This window comes from Pseudorca crassidens, chromosome X (genome assembly GCF_039906515.1).
Source record: "Pseudorca crassidens isolate mPseCra1 chromosome X, mPseCra1.hap1, whole genome shotgun sequence".
In the NCBI taxonomy this organism is placed as follows: Eukaryota; Metazoa; Chordata; class Mammalia; order Artiodactyla; family Delphinidae; genus Pseudorca; species Pseudorca crassidens.
This window is the reverse complement of record NC_090317.1, coordinates 16,527,052-16,553,713: the sequence shown is the minus strand read 5'-3', so window position 1 is coordinate 16,553,713 and position 26,662 is coordinate 16,527,052. Positions and strand designations below refer to the sequence as shown.

At 41.2% G+C, this 26,662-nt stretch overlaps 1 protein-coding gene across 10 annotated transcripts in view; it reads left to right on the top strand.

Moving 5' to 3' along the window:
* The first annotated feature begins 312 nt into the window (after window positions 1-312).
* Window positions 313-26,662, top strand: part of INTS6L (integrator complex subunit 6 like) — a 51,481-nt gene continuing 25,131 nt past the window's right edge. For 9 of the 10 annotated variants that reach the window (XR_010940084.1, XM_067724112.1, XM_067724109.1 and 6 more), the window contains exons 1-6: window positions 313-825; window positions 967-1,044; window positions 22,561-22,710; window positions 23,516-23,605; window positions 23,822-24,005; window positions 24,265-24,393. Coding sequence is in view for 9 of the 10 variants with exons in the window: in XM_067724112.1 (XP_067580213.1) it covers window positions 715-825; window positions 967-1,044; window positions 22,561-22,710; window positions 23,516-23,605; window positions 23,822-24,005; window positions 24,265-24,393 (742 nt within the window). In the remaining variant the exon portion in view is untranslated. The remainder of the gene's footprint in view (window positions 826-966; window positions 1,045-22,560; window positions 22,711-23,515; window positions 23,606-23,821; window positions 24,006-24,264; window positions 24,394-26,662) is intronic. The other variant, XM_067724106.1, reaches the window with a different exon arrangement.

Sequence of the window (26,662 nt, the reverse complement as noted above, 5' to 3'; positions counted from 1 at the left end):
GTTAGCAAAGCGTCTTCTGTACAGCCTGTCCAAGCATCTGTTTCTGTACCTCTGCACAACTGTTGCTCAAATTCACTCTTCCTTTCGAATTATCATCTTTGAAGAGCAAGAGAAAAGTCCATCCAAACCACCCTACGTATCTTAACAGCTTCCAAGTCCTTTAAAGGAGGGTCCTTAACATTTCCCCTTACCCCCTGCCTGGGTTCAAACTTCAACTCCCAGGGTTCGCCCAAGTCCCTCCCCTTGCCCTGTCATCTAATGAATATGCAAATAACATATAATTGGCAGCCAATGGCGTGGGTTCTGGTCACATGGTGCCCATGGTAGGTGAGCGGACAGAAGTTGTGTGTTGGTGAACAGAGACAGCTCTCAGTCTGGGGCGAGCGCTTCAGTGAGCTTGGACCGATGCTCGGGCAATAGTCCCTGCGGCGGCAGCGGCGGCGGCGGCGGCAGTAGTGGTGGCAGAAGAGAGGAAGGGGGAGGGCCCCGAGGGCTACACACGCTCACACTTTCAAGTTCCCTTGGAGGGAGAAGAGGTGGGGCTGCAGAAAGAGGAGGCCAGGAGCAGTTCCATCTGTCCCGTCCCGTCTCCCCCTCTTACTCTTGCTCCCTGCACCCTGGCTCTGCGAGAGTTGAGGGTTCGGGTGGCAGAACGCGGCAGTGAGGGCAAGAGGGCCAGGAGAGTGGGGACCGGAGCCAGGGGTACGGGGGAAGATGCCCATCCTGCTGTTCCTCATAGACACGTCCGCCTCTATGAACCAGCGCACTGACCTGGGCACCTCCTATTTGGACATTGCCAAAGGCGCTGTGGAGTTATTCTTGAAGGTAAAGGGAGGGGAGGGGAGAGATGGGGAGAGTTCCCTAGGGATGGGGGTGGTGGTGGATTTAGGTGCTTCTGTAACGTTGGTATCGCCCCCTCCTCCCCCCTTCCCTTCGCGGCCCCCTCCGTCATCCCTCGTCCCGCAGCTGCGCGCCCGGGACCCGGCCAGCCGCGGAGACAGGTACATGCTGGTCACCTACGACGAACCCCCGTACTGCATCAAGGTAAAGGGGCCATCCAGGGGGTGGGCCGGGCGGGAAGCGGGAGCCGGTCGGCCTGGGCAGCCGAGCCCCCCTGCCCCCGCCCGAGGCGGTCCTGCGTCGCCCGGCGGGGCGGGCGGGGCGAGGTGGGGGCGAGGGCGGGGGTGAGTGGCGCCTCCGCGGCTTCCGAGGAGCTGCGGCGCCGGGGGTCGGGGAGGGGACCGGGGGAAGGGCGGCCCCGGGGAGAAAGCGCAGGAGAGCCGGGCCGGTGGCGGCGACGAGCGCAGCCGCCTCGGAAGATGGCGGACATTTTGCTTTTGTATGAGCCGGAGAGGGAGACCGAGGGCGCTGCTGAGATGGAAAGGAGGGAGGGGAGGGAGGAGAGGGGAAGGAGGGCCCGAGACCCGGAGGGAGGCTGCGGGCGGGCCCGCCCCTTCGGGGCGCACCGCGCGCGGTGGAGGCCGAGGGGCCGGACGGAGCCGGCGACTCCGCCCCGAGGTGCTGCGGGCTCGCGCGCGGGTTTTCCTGGAGCCCTGGCTCCGCCCCCGGCCCCTCCTTCCCCCCCTCCTCCCTTCCTTCGCCGCTTCTCCTCCCCCTCTTCCTCCAGCTCCCCTCCCCTTCCTGCTGAGAGCGTGGCAGAGCCGGCCGCCGGCCTTCAAAGATTAGACTACTGCTTTTGCGCTTCTGTGGTCTCTAACCCACCCCCACCCAATGGAAAATCAGTCCGCGGAGCCAGCCTCCCAACCCCCAGGCCCGGAGAAACTCTTTTTACTTCTTCTCCGGCATCGGTCCGGTTAAGGCCGGCTCTGTTACCTTAGCTACTGTTAGTGTTTCATTGGCGATTCCAACCCAAGCCGCGACAGGGTGGGGCGGGGAGATGCAGAGTCTGAACCCGCGGGGACAGAGCTTTTTAGGGACCTGGCCTACCTACTGACATCATAAATTAGGTTTGTGTTAGTCACGTAGGGATTTGTCCAGGGAAAAGAAAGGAAGGAAGGGGAGGACTCGCTGAGCGCGGTTACAATAGTCAAATGCGATGACTTGATCCACAGGGTTCTGACCTACAGGAGAGAAGTAGGGAGCACTTCATCTCCCTACCCTTGTCCTAATGGTGAGGAGATAAAGAACTGCTTTGCCTGCAGTGGCCCGATAAAACAGAACTCAGACTATTAAAGCAACCTGCATAAGAATCCTGCTTGCATATTGAAAATTTTAAAATACATCACCATAATCCTTGACGTCTTTCGCTAGATACCCTCTTTTTCTCAGAATTCTCTTAACAGGGTCGGGGAGGCACTGGATGTGTTGTAATCCGTTTTAGCCGAGTGAGGTGTTTGAAAGAATGGAACCTACCAAACTGAATAGTTGGCTATAGAGAGCGTTCCTTCAGAAATAAAACCAGAGAGGCTTTACTTTTGTAACTCGTAGCTTCGGTTAACAGTTTGATTAGTAGGTTCCCCTGAAAACCGGTCTGGTTTTGATGCTTTGTTTTCCGTTTTTGATTTATCTATTTAGAAAAATGGAGCAAGTAGACATCTTTAAGAATGCCATAAGCTTTTTAAACATGTCAGTTTCCTACAAGGGTGTGACCATTTTTTCCACATAGAAAAGCAGATGTTTGTCCATCCTAAGTATGAAAGTCTACACCCTTTGAGTACTAATACAGATAAGAACCCACCGTTTGTAGTGTGGCCATTTGAAATCCTCCTTAATTTGAAGTAGTTAAAAGGATAAACTACAAAGCAGTGTGCCTTTTTTTTTCTTGAAAGGAATAACTTATTTAACATTTTCCTGAATGCCAAGCCTCATAGTTTAAACATGATTTTTGATCTATAAAACTTTTATGGCAATATTTACAGAATCTTTGGAAAAGAAAAAGAAAGTCTGGCCGCCTTCTTAACAACCATCATTACAGCTTTTTACCTAGCATTGTAATCATAATGTACATATTACTTTGAGTTCTGCCTTTTCCACCTATTTTGTCCTGTGAATTATTCCCGGTTGCCACATAGTCTTCATACTTAAAATTTTTAGTGGCTATGTAACTTATCCATGGTATTTTAGAGCCTCCAGATAGTTCTGTGAACAGAGGGGAAAAGTTGAATTTTGTTTTTAGTGGAAATTTCATCTGTCAGCTCTTTTTATCTTGCCATCTTCTACACTACATTTTTTCCTAAAGTAAAAAACCTTCTTCCAAGCTGACTTTGATCTTTCTCTTCTTATGCAGGGCAGGTGTGGGAAGATACTTTGTGTAATACTTTCAGTTGCTAATCGTGAGTTATCTTCTTTAGTCGTCTCTAAAGTCATTCAGGTTTTTCCATTTTAATCTTACATGATAACTACACGTGCTAGGGAATGGTCAATGATCTTAATGATGTTCTTGTCATTTTGCTGTCTATACCTGAATTTCTAATGATATGCCATATTTTGGTAGCATTTTCTTTCTGTGAGTCCCTTTCGGTCACTCCCTGCTGCCCACCCCCGTCCCTCCCCTCAGCATGTGGTAACTATTTGTTCTTTTGCTTTTAGGATCTAGCCATTTTGGAAGGTCTGAAATTTTAGAACATTTGGTGAATTTTTCTTAAAATTTAGTCTAATCTTTCACTTGCTAATAGCTGGGAGCCATAAATGTCTGTTTTCTGTCACACTGATTATCAAATAGGTCTTTATTTGACTGTCAGCAGGCGTCTTAGTTGCTACTTGAAACTGCACTCTTCGCTAGGACCCTGAGGTCCTTTCAGCAAAGTGATGTTAGATAGGGTTTTATTTGTTAACTTGTTTTTCTGCAGAATAACGTGAAGTGTATTTTTGGATTTCTGTACAGTTGGAGGGCCATTGTTTATCTCTTGTCAAAGTAACTGCCTACTTATTTCTCAGGTCTTGGTTATATCCAACGCTAAACACTGCAAAACCGATTTTTTTTTCCTAGTAGAAGATTCAGTTCTGCTGGTGGTGTAACAGGCGTGAGCTGTGCATTTGGTTGGAAGGTTTTTTTCCTAATAGGCGTGGAACTACTCCCAGTATATCCACTTACAAGCTCTGACAATAAATCTTGTTGTGAAAAGTTACTGTGACTGGAATTCTTCACTAAAGTATACTGTTGAGCATGTGAATATAGTATTTCACCCAGGACTTAGTAGCTTCTCACTGCATACCCCTTAGGACATGGCTATATGCTCTTTTAAAATTAGTCATACCTGTAACTTGCAGTCAGCTGGGCATGGATGGAATTAAGTTTGATTTGGGGAACCATATAAAAAGCATATGAAATGCAAGTATTTTGTGCTACATCTGTTTCAAGTGTTGCTTTGTAGACAGGTTTTATACATAGTGTCACAAATGTTAACACTACATTTATACAATGGTATCTTTAGTATACACAGCTGGGATGAAGCCTTTTAATATTTTTAAATTTCCAGTGTATCCTTATAAGACTAATACATGGTTTTAAGAAGTGGGGTGGGGTTTTTTTTCTTTTTCTTTTTTTGGTATAATAATTCTTAATAGTTTTGGCTGAGGTTCTGCTGTCTTGTATGTTTTGTTTTGCTATGAGTCATAATTTCCTTTTATTCAGTGAATAGCAGAGGTAAGCTTGTCGCTACTACTAACTCTGAGCAAATTGAGGGCACCAAGAAGAAAGTGAGCCGTGAGACTGGAGTAGATAATAAGTATTCAAAATGGTTTGATGTTTGAAGCTACTTTCTTAAAGCGATTTCTTTTTTATTGAAGGAAATGCTTTTTTTCTAAACATAAAACTGAGTCATTTTTCTAGAAATAGCTGAAACACATGTATAAATCATGTACAGACTTTTTTTTTAATAAATAGGGAGAGTTGTTTCAAAGAAATATCCCAAGTCTGTAATTTGAAACAGAGAGCATTTGAAAAAGTGCAATTTTCCCTTGAGTGTTGCTTTTTCACATCCTGTAGCCAGCCTTGCTTACTGGTATCTGTGTGCCTTTGTCAACATGTATCAGCAAAGGCAGTATTTTGGCTTACAGATTTAAGAAGTAAACCTATGCTCTTTAAATGATCTGTGTTCCAAGCATTTAGTGGTATTTTAAACTAAGGCTTAACTTTTTCATATGCCCATGAGTATATTTTATGGGGCTTATTTGGAAAAGGAGTGACTTTTAGGGGAGCCTTTCATTGTGGTTGGAAGCTAAGGAAGTGGTTTTGGGTGAAACAGTGGCAACGTGGCTGGTGAGAACAACCGGAGGCAATGGAAGGTGCATTGAAAACTCAAAATGCCACAAAAGTGGGGCATTGACTTTTATAATTAGTTGTTCCTCCCCTGATCTTGCTTCCTTTTCACCTTCCTCATTGGCCATTTGAAGCGTGTGATGATAGTAATTTTGAAATGAAAAAGGGGGAAAGAAATCATCAACAAAATGAAAAGGCAACCTGCTGAATGGGAGAAAATCTTGTCAAATTATATACCTGATAAGGCGTTAACATCCAAAATATGTACAGAACTCAGTAGCAAAAAAACTAAACAATCTGATTAAAAAATGGGCAGAGGATCTGAATAGACATTTTTTCAAGGAAGATATACAGATGGACAGCAGGTACATGAAAAGATGCTTAACATCACTAATCATCAGGAAAATGTAAATAAAACCACAATAATATCACCACAGGCCTGTTAGAATAGCTGTTAACAAAAACACAAGTAACAAGTGTTGGAAAGGATGTGGAGAAAAGGGAACCCTCCTCCACTGTTGGTGGGAATGTAAATTGGTACAGCCACTATGGAAAACAGTATGGAGATGCCTCAAAAAATTAAAGATAGAACTAACGTATGATCCAGCAACTCCACTTCTGGGTACTTATCTGAAGAAAATGAAAGCATTAACTTGAAAAGATATAAGTACCCCCGTGTTCATTGCAGCTTATTTATAATAACTAAGATATGAAAACAACCTAGATGTCCATTGATGTATGAATAAAGAAAATGTGATATATACATACAATGGAATATTATTCAGCCATAAAAAAGAAGGAAATCTTGCTATTTGTGCCAACACGGATGGACCTTAAGGGCATTATGTCAAGGGAAATAAGTCAGACAGAGAAAGACAAATACCATGTGATCTCACTTAAATGTGGAATCTAAACCAAAACAAAATGAAAACAAAACAAGCTCATAGACACAGAGAACAGATTGGTGGTTGCCAGAGGCAGGGGGTGGAGGGTGGTCAAAGTGGGTGAAGGGTGGCAAAAGGTACAAACTTCCAGGTATAAAATAAATAAGTCATGGGATGTAATGTACAGCATGGTGACCATAGGTAACACTGCTGTGTTGTATATTTGAAAGCTGCTAAGAGAGTAGATCTTAAAAGTTCTCATAAGAAAAAAGAAAAAAAGTTGTAATTTTGTGTGACAATGGATATTAACTAGCTTTTCTGTGGTGATCATTTTGCAGTATATACAAATATCAAATCATTATGTTGAACACCTGAAACGAATACAATGTTATATATCAAGTAAACATATATACATACATACATAAAAAGTAAATGCTTCCAGACTTCTATCCAACCTGTGAATTAAATATAGTTTACTGGAAAGAATTTTAAGAATGAGGTACTCTGCCTGATAGCTCTTTTTCTTTATGTAAGAGTAGAAGGAGGAATTAGAACTTTAGTGAAAGCTTATATAGAGAACCCTCCATCGGTCATGTGTACACTACTATGTTTATCTGCACTTTTGTTTGTTTGTTGTTTTGTTTTGCAGCGAATAAAATATTTCTTGTTAAAAAAAAAGAAAGAAAGAAAAGGGGAGATTTTGGGGTAGAAGACTAGATCCCTGGTCAAGGGAGTAAGTGCTACTTTCACATTAGGTACCAGCTGGGAGATGACTAGGGAGTGCTGAGACAATTATGGAGTCCTGTCTGTTCTGTATCCTAAACCTGTCTTGTATCCATTCATTCTTATTTGCTCCTCCCTTGTTTCAACTTTCATCTGGACCATTGTTTCAGCAGCCACTCAGTTGGTCTCCCTCCTTCTGGTCTTGCTTGCCACTGATTCTTCACCCTCATCACCACTAGATTGCTGATTCTTAAAATAGAGTAAATTCAAAAGTCATTCCCCTACTAAAAATTCTTCAGGGACTCCCCATTATATTTCAGAATAAAATCCAAACTACTTAACCTGGTTTTGCCAACAGTGTCTCTCCACACTCTTCAGAGTCACTTGTCCAGACTCACTCTGCCTCTTGCTTCTGTGCCATTGCATATGTTGTTCCCTCTGCCTGGGACACACTGGTTGGCCTGACATGCCTCACTTCTTCATTCTACATTCTCAAAAGTCATCCTGCCCCTCTGCCCACCCCTACTCCAAACAGTGTAACAACTTCCACTATGATCCCTTAACCCTCTGTCTAGAACTTAACCCAGAAAATGCTTCCTGCTTCTTCCTGCAATCCCTTCCTCCCTGAAGGTAGCCGTTGGTCTGACTGTTACCACCATTGTGGTGATATGACCAAAATGGTGTTTCTGGCAGATAAGTCTGACATTGGATTGCTACTATAGCAGTCTAGGCTTTCATATACCATGTGTTCATTCAGCACCCTCTGTGGACTGTACTATACTATACTTGGGGCCAAAGGTGACACCAGGAAAGACTTGGCCCAAGGGGAAACTGGAATAGTAAAAGATACGGTCCTAGCCCTCAAGGGTCTTGAGAAGAGTCATTGGAAAAAGGTGACTGGAGAATGTGGATTAAGATACGGGAGATGTCAAGAACAGTGGACTCTGAACCAACAGATTGCAGGTGAGGGAGGGAGAATTGACAGGACCCAGTGATGATTCAGTTTATCCAGTCAAGATTGCAACTAGTTAAGACTGGATCGCAAAAGGGCTTCGAAACCTACAAGCTAGAGTTTGTACATTTCTCCTGGAATGAAGAGCTATGAGGTGGATTTGAAGACAAATAGGATAAGGCTTGTTGTCTGTGTGCTTGCATGGTTATTATGCAGAAGCGTACGTTGAGGTGGGCTGGGGGAGATGAGAGAATGAGAGGTGGGGGAGATCTAAAATATGTAGTTGAAGTTGCCTAGTTTTGCATTAGTGCTGGCCACTTGAGAGCTTTTGACTTTGAGGTTAGGATGGGGGTAGGAAGGGTGGCAGAAGGGCAGGGCACACATAAGGAAAGGGCAAATATTGTCCTTTTCAGTTTGCCTTTGCTTCAGAAATATAACTAGAACTGTTCAGAAGACAGGGTTCTCAGTTTCACAGAGTGTTCCAAAATGGCAGCTGTTCCACGTCTCAGGGAGAAATGTGCTTTCCAGAGAAGGGCAGGACTGAAGGACCCTCTGAATGCGGGGAGGAGGGGACAGGGATGAAGAAGTGAACCAACCGGCTTAATTTAAGTACTTAAATGAAAAACTCTTTGTAAACATGGCTGTCAGTTCCCTTTTACTAAGAATGTAGATGAGAGATCCAGGCAGTCTCTTTGTGTGCCTATTGGAAGGTTGGAACACGCTATCTCCTGGATGCAGTGTTCTAAATGGTGATTAGGTTCCCAGACCTTCCTCCCCAGGAAAGCCTATTTAACCCTTCATGCCACTTAGCCACAGAACTATTGTGTTTGCTATTGTTTCTACTGGGAAATGGAGTTGGGTTTCCAAGGTGCTTTGTTAAAAACACATCCTTTCCCCCCCCTTCTTCCTCACAACTCCAGGTGGACTAGTGGTCCCAGAGAGGGGTGGGTACACTCTAAGAGCTCCATCAAAGACGGTGAAGGGCTGAGGTGTCCGTGAGGGTAGGCATGGCTCTTCAAAATATACCAGTCACTCATGTCAGACTGGCTGTATTTGCGCCGTTCAGTACAGCATCCACTAGCCACGTGTGGTTATTGAGCCCTTGAATAGGTGGCTAGTTTGAATCAAGATGTGCTGTAAGTGTAAACTAAACACGGGATTTTGAAGATTTAGTACCAAAAGTATATAAAATATCTCATTAACAATTTTTATATTGACTACAAGTTTAGACAATACTTTTGATATATTAGATTAAATTAAATATATTATTAATCTCACTTGTTCCTATTTTTTAAATGTGGCTACATGAATATATAAAATTACTTATGTGGCTTTCACTATGTTTCTGTTGGACAACAGTGTTGGTCTCTATTTTTTCTTAACATATTTATGATGTTCATGTCCTAGAAATTGTTTCTGAAGGGGGATTCTCCCTCTCAAAGTTCTGTTTTAAGTGAGCACCTCCATAATGGAGTCATTTGTGCATGAGAGGTTATCATACAGTTCAGAGTTGATGGGTTGATAACCCTTGGCCCTGGGGTAAAAATATGAAAGCATCCCATTCTTGTTTGTATTGAAAGCCAGTTTGGTTGCTTAGACTTTTGGATACAGTTGGTGATCCAACTGGTTGGGTTAGAAGTTTTTTTCCTGGGCTAAGTAGAAAAGAATATATATGTGAACTCCTAATGTAACTACAGTAATTCAGAATTCTGTTTGTAATATGTGGTCACCAGTGGCACAAAATGTTCCATGCTTTTAGTGCTATTAGAAATATGTAACATATCCCTTATTAGATTTACATAGCTACTTGGCCTAAGAATTCCCAGGAACAGTATTCATCAAGAGAAGGAGGATAAAGGATAAATTCTTTAGCTTGGCATAGTGTAAAACCTAAGAAACAAAGAGGGGTTTGTATCACTGCTCTTGTTGAAGGGTTTCTTGAGGTTCCCTAGCAAGGCCCTTGTCTTATATCATGGGAAGTCATCAGTAGCATTAAAAGGAGGGGGGAGGTCCAAGTGGGGCCATGGGTGGGCTCCCATGATCATTACTTTCTCTAAGCTCAATCCTCCTAAGGGGGATTACAGGAGTGACAATGTTATTTTTTGTTACTGTAATGGCTCCCATTTAAGGAATAAATACCAATGTCTAATTCTGAGCCTCGGTGAGAGTACAGATACGTTGATGAATAGCATGTATATGATGTGGAACCATTTTGTAGCCCTAGTTTTAGATCCTCCTAAAACCTATCTTATAGTCAAAGGTGTTATCTGGCTTTTACAGATACGATTCGACTTATATCTACTTCCTTATAATAATGAACAATAATATAATAGCTTTCTAATAATAGCAGCTGACATTTTTGAATAATGCTTATGTACAGGGCAATGTGCCAATGAATGTACAGTGCTTATTTCATTTATCTTCCCAACCAGCCTAAATCACAGGTACTATTATTATCCCCACTTAACAGATAAGGAAACTGGGGGCCAGAGAGGTTAAGTAACACAACTGAATAGTAACCCAGGTCTGTCTCTATTCCAAAGTCTTAAGTAATGAGCCACTTCCCTTTCCCTGTCAATTATGATAGAATATTCCTTTTAATAACTTCTCAGTGGTATTTTCTCATTATGGTATATGTCCTGGGATCATGCTATTATTTATCGTTGCTTTTGATAGGACAGTGTTTGATACTAGAGCAAGCACTCGATGAATGAAAATGACTACTGCCAGTGTTACCATTTTTATTATTTCTCTGATTCTTTGTAGGTGAATATCATGGTGCATTTGTTTGTGAATCACTTTGGTCTTTGATATCACAGTTATGCCCCTACTCAGGGAAAGAGATGGAGTTGTTGGGACTCTCAGTTGATGGAACTTGAGATAGCTGGGGAGTAGAGGTTGAGTACTGGGGCCTAGGCCGAGTAGGCCCCATGGGAGGAACGGTAGGCTTGAAAAAGCAACACGGTGGTTTTTGGCGATCTAATGGCCTTCAGAAACAGATACATCATCTTCACCCTGTCACTCTCCTGATAAATGTTTCTCTTATAGGGAAAAGAAAGACAGTCAATGTACTCCACAGTAGCCATTTAGTTTCCTTTAATCCACAGCCCGTGGGAGAGGCAGAAGCCATTTTGTCAAAGGCCTGAGCATGCCATACTGCCTTCGCCGAGTTTTCTCTCTCAACCTGTGCCTGATCTAATGGTCCGCTCCCCATTTCAGCCAGATCTCCCATTCTCCTCAAGCCACACCCCTGCCATAGGCAGATAACTTTTCCCCCCTTCCTGCTTAGTTAGGTTGGTAAGGGATGGATTTCAGAGGATTGGAGGTGCTGCCAACTTAGCCACTGGGGTCTTAACCAGAGAAAAGTTACATGAAGGCTTTTGTGCCAGATGTGCCAGATGTTCTCAGAAAAAATAGAATTCTGTATCTTAAACCATATGTGCGTGATTATCTTAATATATATGTGCCTGTATCTTCAACCATATGCACCTGCTCTTTCGTTAGTTATATCCTGCCCTGTTAAGTCGAATAGTTCACTAAACTTAGTACTAAGAACCAAACTCTGGACTTGAATGTTATTGAACAAGAGGCTCAAAACATTTGTTTGTGTGAGTAAGGAGTAGTACTACTGAGGAAAGTAAATATAGTTTATTAAGGTCTTAGGATTTACTATATAGCTACTTGGGCTAATTTACTAATGTTTATTCTTTTTGTCCTTGCCTATATTTGAAACTGTTAATGCTTCTTCCTTCCAGAAACTTATCACCTCCTCCCTTCTGTTTCTCCACCCCTGTCTCTGATAATTCTTTCCGTATCTGCCAAATTCTTTCCCTTGCTGAATGCCTCCTACCTCATTCATGATTTCAAATATTCCTTCTACTCTCCAACTTCAGCTTCTTACCCGGGCATCGCTAGCTGACGACGGGACATCTCCACTTGCCTGTCTCTCCTGCCATCAGCTCATAGTTAGCATGTCAAACAGACCTGCTTATGGCTCTAAAACTATCCCGTCTTCTATATTCCCCATCTTTTTGTCACTCAGGATTGCACAGTGGACGTTATTCAGCTTTGATCCTGTCCTTCCATCTTCTTCTGAGGCCTATCCCTTTGCAATGTCCCTTACATATGTTCCTTCAACTCAATTTCTGCTGCCAGCACTTCAGTCCAGGTCCTGACTTCTGTGCTTTGGCCACTATAGCAACCTTCTTATGTAGTCTTCCAAGTGCTTCCCAAATTCCTACTCTCTACCCATACCAACTGCTAACTTTCTAAAAAAGGTGGTTTCATCATATCACTCCCCCGCTCATAAGCCTTCAGAGACTCCCCAGTGCCTATGGAATCAAGTCAAAATTGCTCAGTCTGCCATTCTGAGCTCTCTAGGACCTGTTCCATGTGTCTGTATAAACGTATTTCCCATCATTTCCCCACAGGAGCCCTGCCCTTCAGCCAGACCTCTCTCTTCCACCCCCTGAGTTTGTCTTCCCACTCCTGATGCCAACTCTTAGACCATCAGTTAACCAAAGGGAGAAGAGAGAGAGAGAGCCAGAGGGACCAGAGGCCTGGGGGAGGAGAGAAAATGAACTGAAAGCATGCCAGCAAGGGTGTGACTTGAGGGGGAGGATGTGACAGAAGGTGCTTTAAATGCTGTTATAATGATGAGAAGTTGCAGGAGGAAGGGGGAGAGAGCTGGACTCTGACCTTTAGCGGTTGATTAGCCTGAACCAGACCAAGATGTTTTTATTTAAATTGGCCTCAAGATGCTGGGAAGCCCTGCCGTATATTTAACCAGTCCCTCTTTGCCTTTGTCCCTGTGGAAGGGAGCTAGACAGTGGATAATGGGATTCCAGGGAGAATATCTAGTCTTTAATACAGCCATGACATTGGAAAATTGGGGGTCCCTCCTGTTGTATGTCTTGTAGGAGAACGTGCAAGATGTTTGGAGCAAAGTGCTCCTTTTTCTTAAGAGTTTACATGGGTATAGACATTGTAAATTCCATTTCATAGTGAAGTTTTTGAGCTATATGTTAGAAGTCTATTTAAAGTCTTCCTAGGTACTTTCATAAAAATTAGATTTGAAAAAGTGGTCATAGGATAGCCTGTCTGGTAGCTACTGATTAGACACATGACCCTGGGCAAGTCACGTAACCTTTTACGGTGGCAGTTTTCTTATCTGTAAAATGAAGGGATTAGACTAGATTATTTCCACTATTCCTTCTGAAAAAAGTCAGGAGAGAATTGTATAACTGAAAGGCAGGAAGTGGAATAATTCTGGCTGGGACGTCAGGGGGACTTCAGAATTGCTTTAATTTTTTTTTTTTTTTTGGCTGCGCCGCATGCCATGCGGAACCTTAGTTCCCCGACCAGGGATCAAACCTGCGCCCCCTGAAGTGGAAGCGCGGAGTCTTAACCACTGGACCTGCAGGGAAGTCCCAAAATTGCTTTAAATTTTAGAAAACAGTTTCTGTAAGTGGTTAAAGTGCTGTATCACGTACCTACTGGTTAAATTGGTCACTCCATCTTATTGGTAAATGCCACTTCATCTTATTGGAGTCATTTCTGTTTGCTGCCAACAGTTTAATGTTTAGGACAGATTCCTAGCAATGGTTACCTCTGAATAGTGGTACTGACAATTTGGTGAAGAGATAGACTAACTTTGTATTTCTGTTGGGATTTTTAACAATGAACGTGCGTTACTTTTATAATGTAAAAAACAGCTCATAAAAAGTTTTTGAGAGAATTTTTTAAAAAGAATTAGTCTGGAGGAAAGAGATGCCGTAAGATCTTTAGAAAGTAAGGAATGGCCATTCTGCTCTCTCCTCTCTTCAACTCTTTCTGTAATGTTTGGGTGGCTTAGTCTCACTCCTGTCCTTGTGTATTTTCCAAGACCACTTTTGTTGATTTTTATCTTGTGTATGTGTTCATAAAAATATCTCCTATCAGAACCCCAAACCTAAGCAATTGAACATGTGCTCAGCACGATAGCGTTTTTTTTTTGTTTGTTTGGTTGGTTGGTTGATTTTTGTTTTTGTTTTTTTCTAATAATGAGTATTGGTCAGTAGCTACAGTTGAAATGGACTGGGAGTGAAAGAGGAAACTTAACATTTATATCTGACCGAGTTTGGTAAATTCTTTGCAGCCCTATGATATTTTCCTTTCAGTAACAGTTCAGTTGCCTCTTGGACAGAGGAGAAAATTTGGTTTCTACATGTTAGCATCCTCTGGTGAGATCAAATTTCTTTTGATCTTACGCTTTCACATGAACTCTGAGAGGTGTGCTACTTCATAATTTTATCTTAATTCCCTTGGGTAAGAATTGAAAAGTCATAAATGAAGTTTGCAGATATTTTAGACTAATCCTGATGATTGTTAATCCACTAAAAAAAAAACACCTTATCCTAGGTATCCTAAAGAGACACAAAATGGTGAACTTTGCGAGGGTGGAATCAAACTGAATCATGTCTTTGCCTGGTTTACTTAAAAATATGTGGTTATGAGAGTCTTTAACCATCTGCTGAAAAAACAATTCAGCAGGCCACAGACTGTCACATAAGTTTCTGCAATATATTAGGGGGTCAATTTCTAAGAATTTTTTTAAAAAGTAGAAGACTCAAGTAAGCTAGATTTCTTTTTTTGTGGTCTTGGCTGGTAGTATTTCCTGAAGCTTGTGGATGAAAATTGGTGGACTGAACCACAGAATGATAACATTCAGAGTTCTCTGGGAGAGAATTGATGTAATCAAATAAAATGGGCTTCGAGTATCTTAGCAAGTTCAGGACACTAAGAAGTGCCCCTGGGGAAGTAAATTTGACAAAAAGGAATCCAAGACAACTGGATATTCTGTTGTTTTTTTAACATCTTTATTGGAGTATAATTGCTTTACAATGGTGTGTTAGTTTCTGCTTTATAACAAAGTGAATCAGCTATATGTATACATATATCCCCATATCTCCTCCCTCTTGCATCTCCCTCCCTCCCACCCTCCCTATCCCACCCCTCTAGGTGGTCACAAAGCACGGAGCTGATCTCCCTGTGCTATGCGGGTGCTTCCCACTAGCTATCTATTTTATATTTGGTAGTGTATATATGTCAATGCCATTCTCTCACTTTGTCCCAGTTTGCCCTTCCCCATCCCCGTGTCCTCAAGTCCATTCTCTACGTCTGTGTCTTTATTCCTGTCCTGAGAACTGGATAGTCTTAAAACAAGTAATTTTACAAGAGAAAGCTGTATTAGTACATATAAAACACAGAATAATAGAATGTCTCCTTTGAACCTAGAACTGTATCAGTACCTTGAGTCAAGTGAGAAAACCACAAAAAAAGTGAAATCAGACCAAATTGCTACAGTATTAAGGGAAAAATATTGTGTCAGATAGGGTCAGAAAATATAGTGCGAGAAGAGTTTTCAAAGTTGATACAAGAAGCGAGACAATCCTATTATTTCAATGATATAGCATCTTCCTAATGTGTATTTCACAGTTTTAACAACCTCCTTTATAGGTGCTCTAGCTGTAAACACAATTTAAAAAGACATTTTATATGGAGACACACCAAAAAATAAAATAAAATAAAATAAAATACTAAAAAAAAGACATTTGAACATATTAAAGTGATTTCAGCTGTTACAGTGTTCTGTTTACCTAAGAGGGCAAGTAAACCTCATCTTATATGTATCAGAATTGGAGTCCATTTTAGTTGTGAGAAGAAAATTCTCGAAGTTGAAAACTTAACTCGCACAAATATTCCATGTAAAGCTAAGGGCAAAGACCAAGGGAAAAGTCATTTGTCTTCTCAGGAGACAGAGTTGATTGGAAAAGCAGGGCTTCTTATTTTTCATGTCATCCTGTCCCACTGGTCACTTTACCAACACAAGAACAGTTTGTGATGACAAAGATGATAGAATGTTAAATTGGAGAAGAAAGTTAAGTTAGTTGAAAAATGCCATTGAAGTTGATTTATTCAAATTGTCTGTGTTGTTGCAGAGCAAGTTTCTCCCCAACTTCTGGAGAGCAGATGGAAAAAGGAAAATAGTTTATCTTTCAACAAGAGAAATGATGGCCCTGCTAAATTTAGACTCTTTGGCTTTAACTTGCAACATCTGGGAAAATACTTAAATCCGTTAATCATCTTGTTTGTAACCACCTAGAAGAGCCCAAGGTTCGGGATAGCCCTCTATATGAGTTTATGAAGGGCAAATATTACCAGGCTGATTTCATTTCCTTTAATAGAAGTTAAAAAGTCTTGTCAAGGAGAGGGAAACAACATGTATTTTCTCTCTGGAATCCAGCGAGGCTTTTTATTCATTGTGAAGGGCTTGCTAACAAGCTAGGAAGCCTTGGATTGAATTGAACTGCTCCTCAGGGTAGGGTCCAAAGAGGCTTTCGGGTGCATGTGCTCAAAATGGGTTAGTGCAGTGGCTCAGCACCCAGTCAGAGGGACAGAGCAAGTGATGCCCTTCCAGTGAGAGGTTCTCTCGCTGCATGTGAGAGAGCCTGGCTTGTGACAGTCTGTAATAGAGAAGGATTATTTTTGCTATTTGAAAAGATTCACTGCCATTCTCTTTCAGGAGCTGTCACCCTAGAGAATTTTAACTATTCAACTGTTTTTTTATTTATACATATTCCATCTATATGGTCTTTTAAGGGGCGCTTCTTCTGTGGAAAGCTAGACGCAGCTGCCCTAAAAAAATGTTTTTCAGTTACCTTGGATGGAGAAGTTAATACCGTGTTCATTAAATCTGCACTATATACTGAGTCTAACACGATCATTTATATTTTGGAAAAGGATTGCAAGTGACCTTCAGAGATAGAGCAGGCGTTTACAGAAGGGGCTGTAACACCACTGCCACATCCTCTTCAAGGACAGTTGATCTGTTTTTATCTCTTACTTGTTTATACTTCCTGGTAAGATTTCCTTGGAGGAAAGAGTTCTTCATTTTAAAAAATAAAAATAAAATAAAAATCAATGAATCAGAGAAATGGTCCTGCCGAAATGGAATGAAGTTCAGGAAGGACAAGTGTTCGGGTGCTGAGGTTTGGGGGAGCCATTAAATAACACCCCTACCTTTCCCTCCTCCATTGAAACCAATGGAGAAATAAGACACAGGAGCCCGCCAGAATTCTAAATAACAGCGTTATTCCTGAGGAAAGCTAGACTGGAGGGTATAACTTAGATGTGTGTTCATAAAAAGCTTCCAAATAGTTCACATGTTGACAGACCTCCACTATAGTTCTGTCATAGGGGCAAAACCTACCCTTTAAGCACCATATGGCAGAGAACATACCAGATAAGGACATGGAAATAGGGGTGCAGAGGGTAGTAGAAAATATTTCTTTTAGGCTTTGCCCTTCTGAGGAAAGGAGTACAGACTCTCTCCTTTTTGTGGTGATATGAGTAGGGAATAAAAGGCTAGTGGGCTAGTCCGTAGAGCTGCGGGGAGAACCCAAGTCATTGACAGACTGAAAGGCCCATACTCTTCCTGCTGATATTCAAAGATGTCTTTAGTTGGCTATACAAATTTAAACCAGACCTGAATTAGCATATTTATTAAGATATGAGGCATTTTCTTTCTGTTAGTCAGATTTATATAAAGGATGGATACAAGGTATGGAATGATAGGATATGAAAACTGGAAGGGACCTTAGAGTTGGTTTTCAGTTTTTTCATTGCTTAGGTGAGGAAACAGCCCCAGTAAGGGGAAACAACTTACTCTGGACCACTTGTTTTGCCTGTTAGTTACAGCCAGGATTAGACCAGGGTCTTCCAAGTCCTAATTCACTGCTCCCCACACCCAACTGGTCTGCGTTCTGACATCAGGGAAAGTAGACTTAAACTAATGAAATTTGGAAATTCCATTAAACTTATAAACCTTTAAGCTAGTATAACAAGACATGTCTATGAGGTGAATATGTAGAATAGGTAGAAGAACCTCTAGTATAGTGGTTTACATTGGTGGGTTCTAAAGTTAGGCTACCTGGGTTCAAATCCTGGCTGTGTCATTTATTAGTTGTTTTGACCTGGACAAGTTGTTTATCCTCTCTGAGCCTCAGTGTGCTAATCTATAAAATGGATATAATAATAGCACCTACTTCATGGGGTGGTTATGAGGCTCAGATGAGAAGGATAGGTATAAAATGCTCTGCTTAGCATAAGTGAGTTCCTGACACATAGGCACTGATTAATATTACCTATGATTATTATTTATCATCATCATCATTATTCTCATTTTACTTCTGGGAGACTTTAAAAACTTGACCTGTGAAGACAGTAAACTCTTAGTTTAGGATTTCATTCACCCCACGTTATTCCTTTGTCCTAAACCTCTGTTCTTTAGTTGTCTCAGGTTAGAAGTCTTGTAATCATCTGTTACTCTGTCTCATTTAGGCCTATGGTCTGTCTGTCACCAAGTCCTATCTTGGTGGTTCATAATGTTTCTCAATTAACCCCTTCCTCAGGCCTAGATGCCTATTCTAACCTCCTAGCTTATTGTTCCTGACTACAGCTTCTTCTCCAGTCTATCCTATAATTCACTGCCAGACTGACCTTCCTGAGACACTGTTTGATCCTGTTTCCCCCAGCCTTGGAAGCTGTAATGAGCCTATTTTATGCTGAAGCAAGGCCAAGTTCTCCTGCCTGACCTTCAGTTCCCTCTAGATGATCTCTGTCCAATAGATATATAAGGCCAGCCATACACAGCATTTCAAATTTTCTAGTAGCCACAGGTGACACTTTTAGTAATATACTTTATTTACCTAAAAGCATTCAAAATATTATCACTTCAACATGCAATCAGTCGAAAAATAAATAATGAGATATCTTCATTCTTTTTTGTTGTCGTTCTAAGTCCTCAACATCCCATGTGTATTTTACATTTATATCACATCTCAAGTCAGACTAGCCATGTTTCAAGTTCTCAGTGGCTGGGGGGCTACTGGATCAGATAGTGCAACTCCAGACTGTGCCTCTCTGACTTATCCACTATCCCCCCAACAAACAAGTCATACTCAAGTCTTACCTCCTTCTGGTCTGTTAAAACAAAATAGAGATGGTAATACCATGCCTATTTTATAGGATTGTCTTAGGCAAATGTGAAGTATGAAAATGCTTTGTAAGCTGTAAATCTCCATAAAAATGTATGGAAGTTATTATCAGGAGTAAAGGTTTTACTGACATGAGAGTAGGATATCTTTGGAGCTACTTGAAATAAAAGACTGTATGAAAGAAGGTCAACGGGCTGTCCTGAATTCATTTATGAAAAAATCAACTGCAAGCAATGAATGAAGAATATAAACATACTTTCTCCCACTAGAACTAATAATTATCTTTTTGGAAGAATTTTTCACATTAATAAGGTTCTCTAGATATTTAAATCACTCTGTAGGCCTTTTTTCCCCTTCAGCATTCTGAGGACTGGACTTAGGGGCATTAATTCTTCTCTTGAAGGAGCTAAACTGCTACCAAGAAGTTTATTGCTTTGGGTTGTAAATGTAGCCCATACACTGTGTAGTACTGAGATAGGAATACCATTCAAATTTCAAGTATTGTCTAATTCATTGCAAAGGATTGGAATTGACCTAAAATTGAATGCCAGTGATTCAGGTGCAGAAACAATTTGTAAAATGTTTTCAATTCATATTAGAAAAGAAATTTTAAAGAGCAGTCATTCTGACAGATTGATTAGTAACAATTAGGACACATTATTCTAAACACAGATGAGTTATAGGGTGCTTGCTTAGGTGGTACTCAAACCTTATCCCAACCCTTTACCAGATCAAGTAGTTCACTGATTTTTCTTTAGTCATGCCTTGAACTATCTTGTGGCTCTCAGGAGTTCAACACTCACTGCAGATGTAACTCTGAGTGTACAGTGTAGAAGTTAGATTGCTAAATGAAGCCATTCTGGAAAAAAAAAAGTCAACTTTGTAAAGTGGCTTCTGGGTGAAAGACCCCACCATTCACAGGCTTGCCCAAGCAAGAGAACTCAACCTAATGTATGACCCTTTTTCTCCCTCACCCCTGCCCCTAATTAGCTACTAAATCCTTCTGACTCCACCTCTGAAATACTTCTTTAATCTGCAGCCTCCTCTCCATCCCCGCTGCCCTCGCTCAGGCTTTCATCACTTTTCTCATAAGCTATTGCAACATTCTCCAAACCAGTTTCCCTGCCTCAAGCTTCAGCTTCCCCTCCACCCCACAATTTATTCTCCAACTCCCAGCAGAACGATCTTGCTAAAATACAGATCTGATCATGCCACGCCCCTAATTAAAAACCTCAGGTCATTCCCAGGGCCAACAGATAAAATCCAGACTACTGAGGACAATGTACACAGCACGTTATAGTCAGAGCCCAGCTTATCAGCTTTGCCTCCTGCTGCGTACTCAGAGTGATGATAATCAAATTACTTGCGGTTCCCCAGGAAGTTCCGTCCTTTTATGAACTCTGTTCTCTTCCTTTGCCCTGCCCCCTCCACTCCTCACATCAGTGTGGGGATCCCATGATCTTCTCCTCATGCCATTAGACTTCTTCAAATGCCCCGTCTTCTGTGACAAGCCTTCCCTAACTCCCTGGTCATTTGTTCTTTCCGTCTCCATAACTGCATTCCTTATTCCTTTGCAGCAGGAACTCCTCAAGGGCTAATTCCTCTTGATATCTCCAGCATGTAGCATTCTGCCCAGCATAGCATAGTTGGTCCATAAAAATTTGTTGGATAAATAAAGGAGAGAATTGATGCTATCCCTCTCCCTCACCCGCAGCTGTAGACCTTCTCTTCTACCCCAAATAAGAAAGCTAAGTTTTGAATTCAGTGTGATTTATAATCACCTGCTGATATTTCTAAGTATTTGATTAGGACAATTCAAATCATAATCCTTCCTTTTAACTAAAGTTTAGTTTGTCTAGTTCAGTAAGATTTTCCTTGGGTCACAAGGAATTATTCACATCCTCTACTTTTCCCAGCTACTATAAGTCATATGTACAATCTGGCCAAAGGAATAATACATGGAAAGGTTCTACCTTTAGATCCTTTGACTTACAGGATATGTTAGGAAACACACACACACACACAGAGAGAGAGAGAGAGAAAACTCACATTTAAAAATAATTAATTTTATTTTTGACTGTGTTGGGTCTTCGTTGCTGCACCCGGGCTTTCTCTAGTTGCAGCGAGCGGGGGCTACTCTTCGTTGCAGTGCACAGGCCTCTCATTGCGGTGGCTTCTCTTGTTGTGGAGCACAGGCTCTAGGCGCGCGGGCTTTAGTAGTTGTGGCTCGTGGGCTTAGTTGCTCCACAGCACGTGGGATCTTCCCGGACCAGGGCTTGAACCCGTGTCCCCTGCTTTGGCAGGCGGATTCTTAACCACTGCGCCACCAGGGAAGTCCCTAAAAGCACATTTTTAATTTCACAGAATCCAGACTGTTGGACTAGAAAGGATCTTATCACCTTCACCTTATATGGTTATGGAGGTTGCGTACTGTTCAAGCCTGGGGGGCTCCATTCTCATGGGTCACAATGTGAATGGCTCTCCAGGGTTGTAACATGCACAGCCTTACACGGTATCCCTGTTTATCTAATCCTCTTCATTTTCAGATAATGAAACTTAGGTCCTAAGAGCCGACAGGTTTGCTCAAGGTCATGCATATGCTTCATAGTAGGGTACAGGCAATGGGCCCCTTTTCTGCCTTTCAGTCACTCTGACCCAGATTGCTTTAGGAGGCTATGAAACTAGAAAAGATAGTGTTTGCTATAGTTGTGTGGATAATGGTCTTTAGCTGAACATGAAACTTCAGTCATTTCGTTTAGCTCTGCATTATTTGCGCTAGCTTTCCACCTCCAGCTCTACTGGTCTGGTTGGCATGACTTGAACCTTCAGCATATTACACTACTGCCCACAGGGCTACCAAGACTCAGGTGCCTGTTTGTCCCACAAAGTTGCCAGGCTGTGCTGTCTACTGTCTCCTTTGCTGGCCTATTCCTCTGTGACCTACTGTTAGCTGCCATCTTCTTTTGGCTTCTCTTCTTGGCGTTTTGTGCTGCTTTGTCTTTATAGCCACATTGCTGACTAGTCAACGTGGTCCTTTCCTTCTGTTCTACAAATGATTCAATCAGAGCATGTTGGCTGTTGACCTTGGGTCTTTGCTGCTGTTCATAGCTGCTGGGGGTGCCTAGGCGATGCTGCTTCTTTGTCAAAACTTTTTGTTTCTTTTCTTTCTCCTCTATTCTAGAATTGCGCCTTTCTGAATGTTTAAAGATGCCAGAAGGATTGTCTCCACATAGTTGTGGCTCCATTCCTATAATTCCACCTATACTCTTGTTTAAAGTGAAAATATTGTTTGGGAGAAAAAACTCTTGGTTAGAAAAGTTCATGTAAATCAGACACTCAATAGCTAATTGTCTCTATCAAGGACGATGAATTTAAAAAATTACTCCTTCCTCTGCCCCATGCTCTGTGCTCATCCTCAGTGTCAAACTAAGGTAAATACTGAGGTGTTTTGGTAGGTTTGATTGAGCCTGAATAGCAAATTAGGCTTCTTGAGCCAAAGCCCTCCAGCGATAATGGACTGAATGCATTGTTTGCATCTTTGCTCTTGATCATTAAGGCTGGCAGATCTTTCTGAAACTAATGGCCTGCTTGTGTTCCACTTGATCAGTCGAGATATAGAATAGAAGTAGATTAAAGAATTATTAACTTGTTAGAGGTTTGATACTTGCTATTTGGTGGTTGTTTGCACTTTATATATTGTTCATTGTATAATTGGGAATTTCTTTGTAAATGTTTGGTTTGCAGGCTGGTTGGAAGGAAAATCACACAACATTCATGAGTGAACTAAAAAATCTTCAGGCTTCTGGACTGACTACTCTTGGTCAGGCTCTAAGATCCTCATTTGATTTGTTAAATCTCAATAGATTAATATCTGGAATAGACAACTATGGACAGGTAAAAAATAATTTGAGTGAGTACAGCTAATTTATTTTGGTGACTTGGGGTAAGAATTTAAAATTGGGCATGGCTACCAAGTTTTCTGCTCTTTTTTATAACATCCAAAAGGAGGTCCATGTATCTTTTAAATACATACTTTAACAAAAATCGTTTCGGGGGAGTCTTTTATGTGGCTTGACCACAAAATATTTAAAATTGCCTACACATCAGATCATCAGCTATCATGGGATGAATACATTGCTGAGAATATTGGAACAAGACAATTGAAGAGAAACTTTCAGAGTCCTTAAGTCCCTCGTCCCTCTCAATTCAACGAAAAAGCTCTAGTATAAGAGGAAGGCAGAAAAGCATTTGCTGATGTTATCATTACACTTTCCCACTGTAAAAACTCTGCTCACAATAACCAGTCACTGGCCAGGTTGCAGAGCATAAGTCAGGATTCTGAATGATACCCGGGTATGGAGGATGCTGCCAGTATAATCCCTTTAATATCTTTCTTTTATGATTACTTGGAAAGCAGAGGGAGAGGGGGATTTGGATGTTATAGTTTGGGGAGTTCCTGAATTATAAGAATTCCTCAGTTTATTCTGAATGTTACCTCTGCAGGGATTGTTATTTTGATTCCCACCCACTTCAGTCCCTAATCTTTTCCTTCTTATTTATCCAGGCAAATTTTATCACACACTTGAAAGATCACAGGCGAGGCAAATGTAAAAGTTGAAATACAATGGAGGCAAATGTAAAAGTTGAAATACAATGCTATTACTTTACACAGCTCTAATACTTTTAAAATGTATTTTAGGGGAGAAATCCATTTTTTTTAGAACCATCTATTTTAATTACCATCACAGATGGAAACAAGTTAACAAGTACTGCTGGTGTTCAAGAAGAGGTGAGATTTCTTTTTTTCAAATTTCATTTAAATGGCAGAGAACATGCAGCTATTTCAGTTAAGAATAAGTTTGAGCAAACGTTCCATCTTGGTAATCCTTGAAAGATTGCCTCATTTTATTGAGGACATCAAAGAAAAGTGAACTCCATAACCCTTGAACTGATTCATTTTTGTATGGGTTGTTATGATGAAACTTTTCCAATTTTGCCTTATCAGCTTCATCTGCCTTTGAATTCTCCTCTGCCTGGAAGTGAACTAACCAAAGAACCTTTTCGTTGGGATCAAAGGTTATTTGCCCTGGTGTTGCGTTTGCCTGGATTGGCTTCTACTGAACCAGAGCAGCTAGGGAGTGTACCAACTGATGAATCTGCCATTACACAGATGTGTGAAGTCACAGGAGGTATTGGCAATATTTACTATTTCTAAAGGAAAAATTCAGGGCAGCAGAGTACCATTTTTCTTAAATGCCACATCCAGTCTTTACTTCTTTTCCTTCCGAATCTTTCAACTCTGCTGCTTAAGCTCATCATTAGTGTGATGTCTGCTGCCAGTGTACTTTTGATTATTTCAAGTTGTATTTTAGGATTTCAGATGCTTGTATAGTTAAGTAGTGTTTTATTTGATCAAACTTGTACTATTTGTTTTTCCTTCTGGTATAGGTCGCTCCTACTGTGTTAGAACACAGAGAATGTTGAATCAATGTTTAGAATCTTTAGTTCAAAAAGTTCAGAGTGGTGTAGTTATTAACTTTGAAAAAACGGGACCAGATCCACTTCCTATTGGAGAAGGTACGGTAGATAACCTTTTTTTTTTTTTTAACCTTAAAGTGTTATTATAGGAGAGGGATCTGAAATTGAGAAAACATTGAACTAATCACAGTAGATGCGGTCTTCACTAGCCACACACAATCAAGTGGTTACAAACATCCATCCAAACAACTACCATTCATTCATTGCCTGTGGATACATTTCAGGAAGCCAAATTCTAGCTTTAATTCAATGTCAAATATTCCTCAGAAAATTCTCCCTTTTCCCTACCCATTTCATATTCCAGGTCCCAGTCTTGGGATGACGCTGAATTCTTCACTTCTCTATTCATGAAATATCTGGAGATTGACTACAGAGTGCCATTTAACCAGCCATCTGCTTTTGGTCTTGTGAGCGCCAAACGTGCCAAGCTATCTTGATGAGATCTGTGAATGTTTAGCCAGGAACTGCTAATATCCTATAAGAGCCTACACCAGTATTTTCCTGGCCACTTTTTAACTGCAGAACCTTTTCTCTTCAAATGAGATTTTATGGAAACTTCAACATCTCAAAATATGAAAGCTGAGCTACTTTTGTATTGGGAAAGGGAATCATACCCCATTGCACGGCTTCCTCAGAGCTCTGTTCCAGGCCATCGCTACTCCTCATTCCTGTTGGTTCACACACACACATACATACATATGTGTACCTAGACTCCATTATCACCACAGTGCTTGCCTGATCTGATCCATACATTTTAATCGCTGTGGCCACAATTAGTGGTAGCTGCCTGGAGAAGCAAAGGGAGTAAGTGCAAAGGGGCAGAAAGACCCACATTTCTTGCTGAAGCAGTGGATCCTGTGGTTCCTGACCTTTTTGCTATTTAGTCCCCAGAACCCTTTGAGAAGCTATTAGAAAAAATAGAGACCCCTCTCCCCAGGAAAATGGACATGGGCAACACACACACACATAATTTTGTGTTTCATTTCAGGGGTTCTTGGACTCCAATTTAAAAACACCTGCTGTAGGGATTTCCCTGGCAGTTCAGTGGTTAAGACTCCGGGCTTTCACTGCCAAGGGCTCAGGTTCTATCCCTGGTCAGGGAACTTGGATCCCACATGCCACGTGGCCAAATTAAAAAAAACACAATAAAACCAAAACCAAAACAACAACAACAACAAAACACCTGCTGTAGAAGACTGAGGCTTCACAGCCCATTTTAAAGTAATTAAATTAGTTGTAAAGGAAGGACATGTTATATTGGTAACGATTGACCACTCAGGTCTATAATTTTGTGTTCATTACCTTCATGTGAACAGGGAACTTTCCTACTGAAAACCAATTAGATGGTGTCACGTAAATAGCTCAGACATTCTTTCTTGCTCCATTTCCCCTTTGTCCAGGGTTCTTAACCTTTGAGATTCTGATGAAAGCTAAGAACTTTCTCCTCAGAAAAATGCACATCCCCAGAATTGTGATCTCAACTTTAGAGGGGGTGTCTTGGTCCCCTGAAGCACTACATGTATTCTCTAGAGCTCCATGGGCCGCAGTAAATCCCCTGCTCTAAAGTAATTACTTGTTTAAAGTAATGCTTAAGTAAATCAAATGATATTGAAGAAAAAAATGAGACTCAAATAACTAACACATATCTTTTACAAATATAATTTAGACTAATAAATCATCCCATTAAAGGTTATGTAGCTCTGTCTTGCCCTGTTTTCTGGGGGCAAATGAAATATGCTAGTTCAAATAATTAAAATGCATTCAGGATATATTATTCAGCATTATACGATGCCCAGTTTCCATGGGATTTTAATGATGGGATGGGCAAACTATAATGAATTAGTCCACATAAACGTGATGCATTTGCTTTGTGTTCCCTCCCCAACTATATACATAGATTGGTTGTCAGCATTCCTTCTACCTTTTGGTGAATTTGCCTTTGTGGTCATTGGGTCTAACTGTTTAGTAAAGAATACTTTTTTTCATCTGTTGGAAATAGAAAATCTAAATAGAATTTATGACCTATTTTGTCAGATTCAAAAATGTAAAACTATACCAGGGAATGAAAAATTTCATTTGCCTAATTTGGAAAAATAACTGTTGTGGTTTAGTGTGTTTAATTTATGTGTCCAAATCTCAGAAAATTTAAACTAACTTTGTAACAGTTTTCCGTATAACTACATATTTTGGTTGTAATTAAGGAACTGGGGGGGCAGGATGTTGGATTAGAGGGGATGGATTAGATGATGAAAAGAGTTGCTAGAGAGAACATTCAGAAATCCTAGTAGAGTCACTTTTTACTTCCATC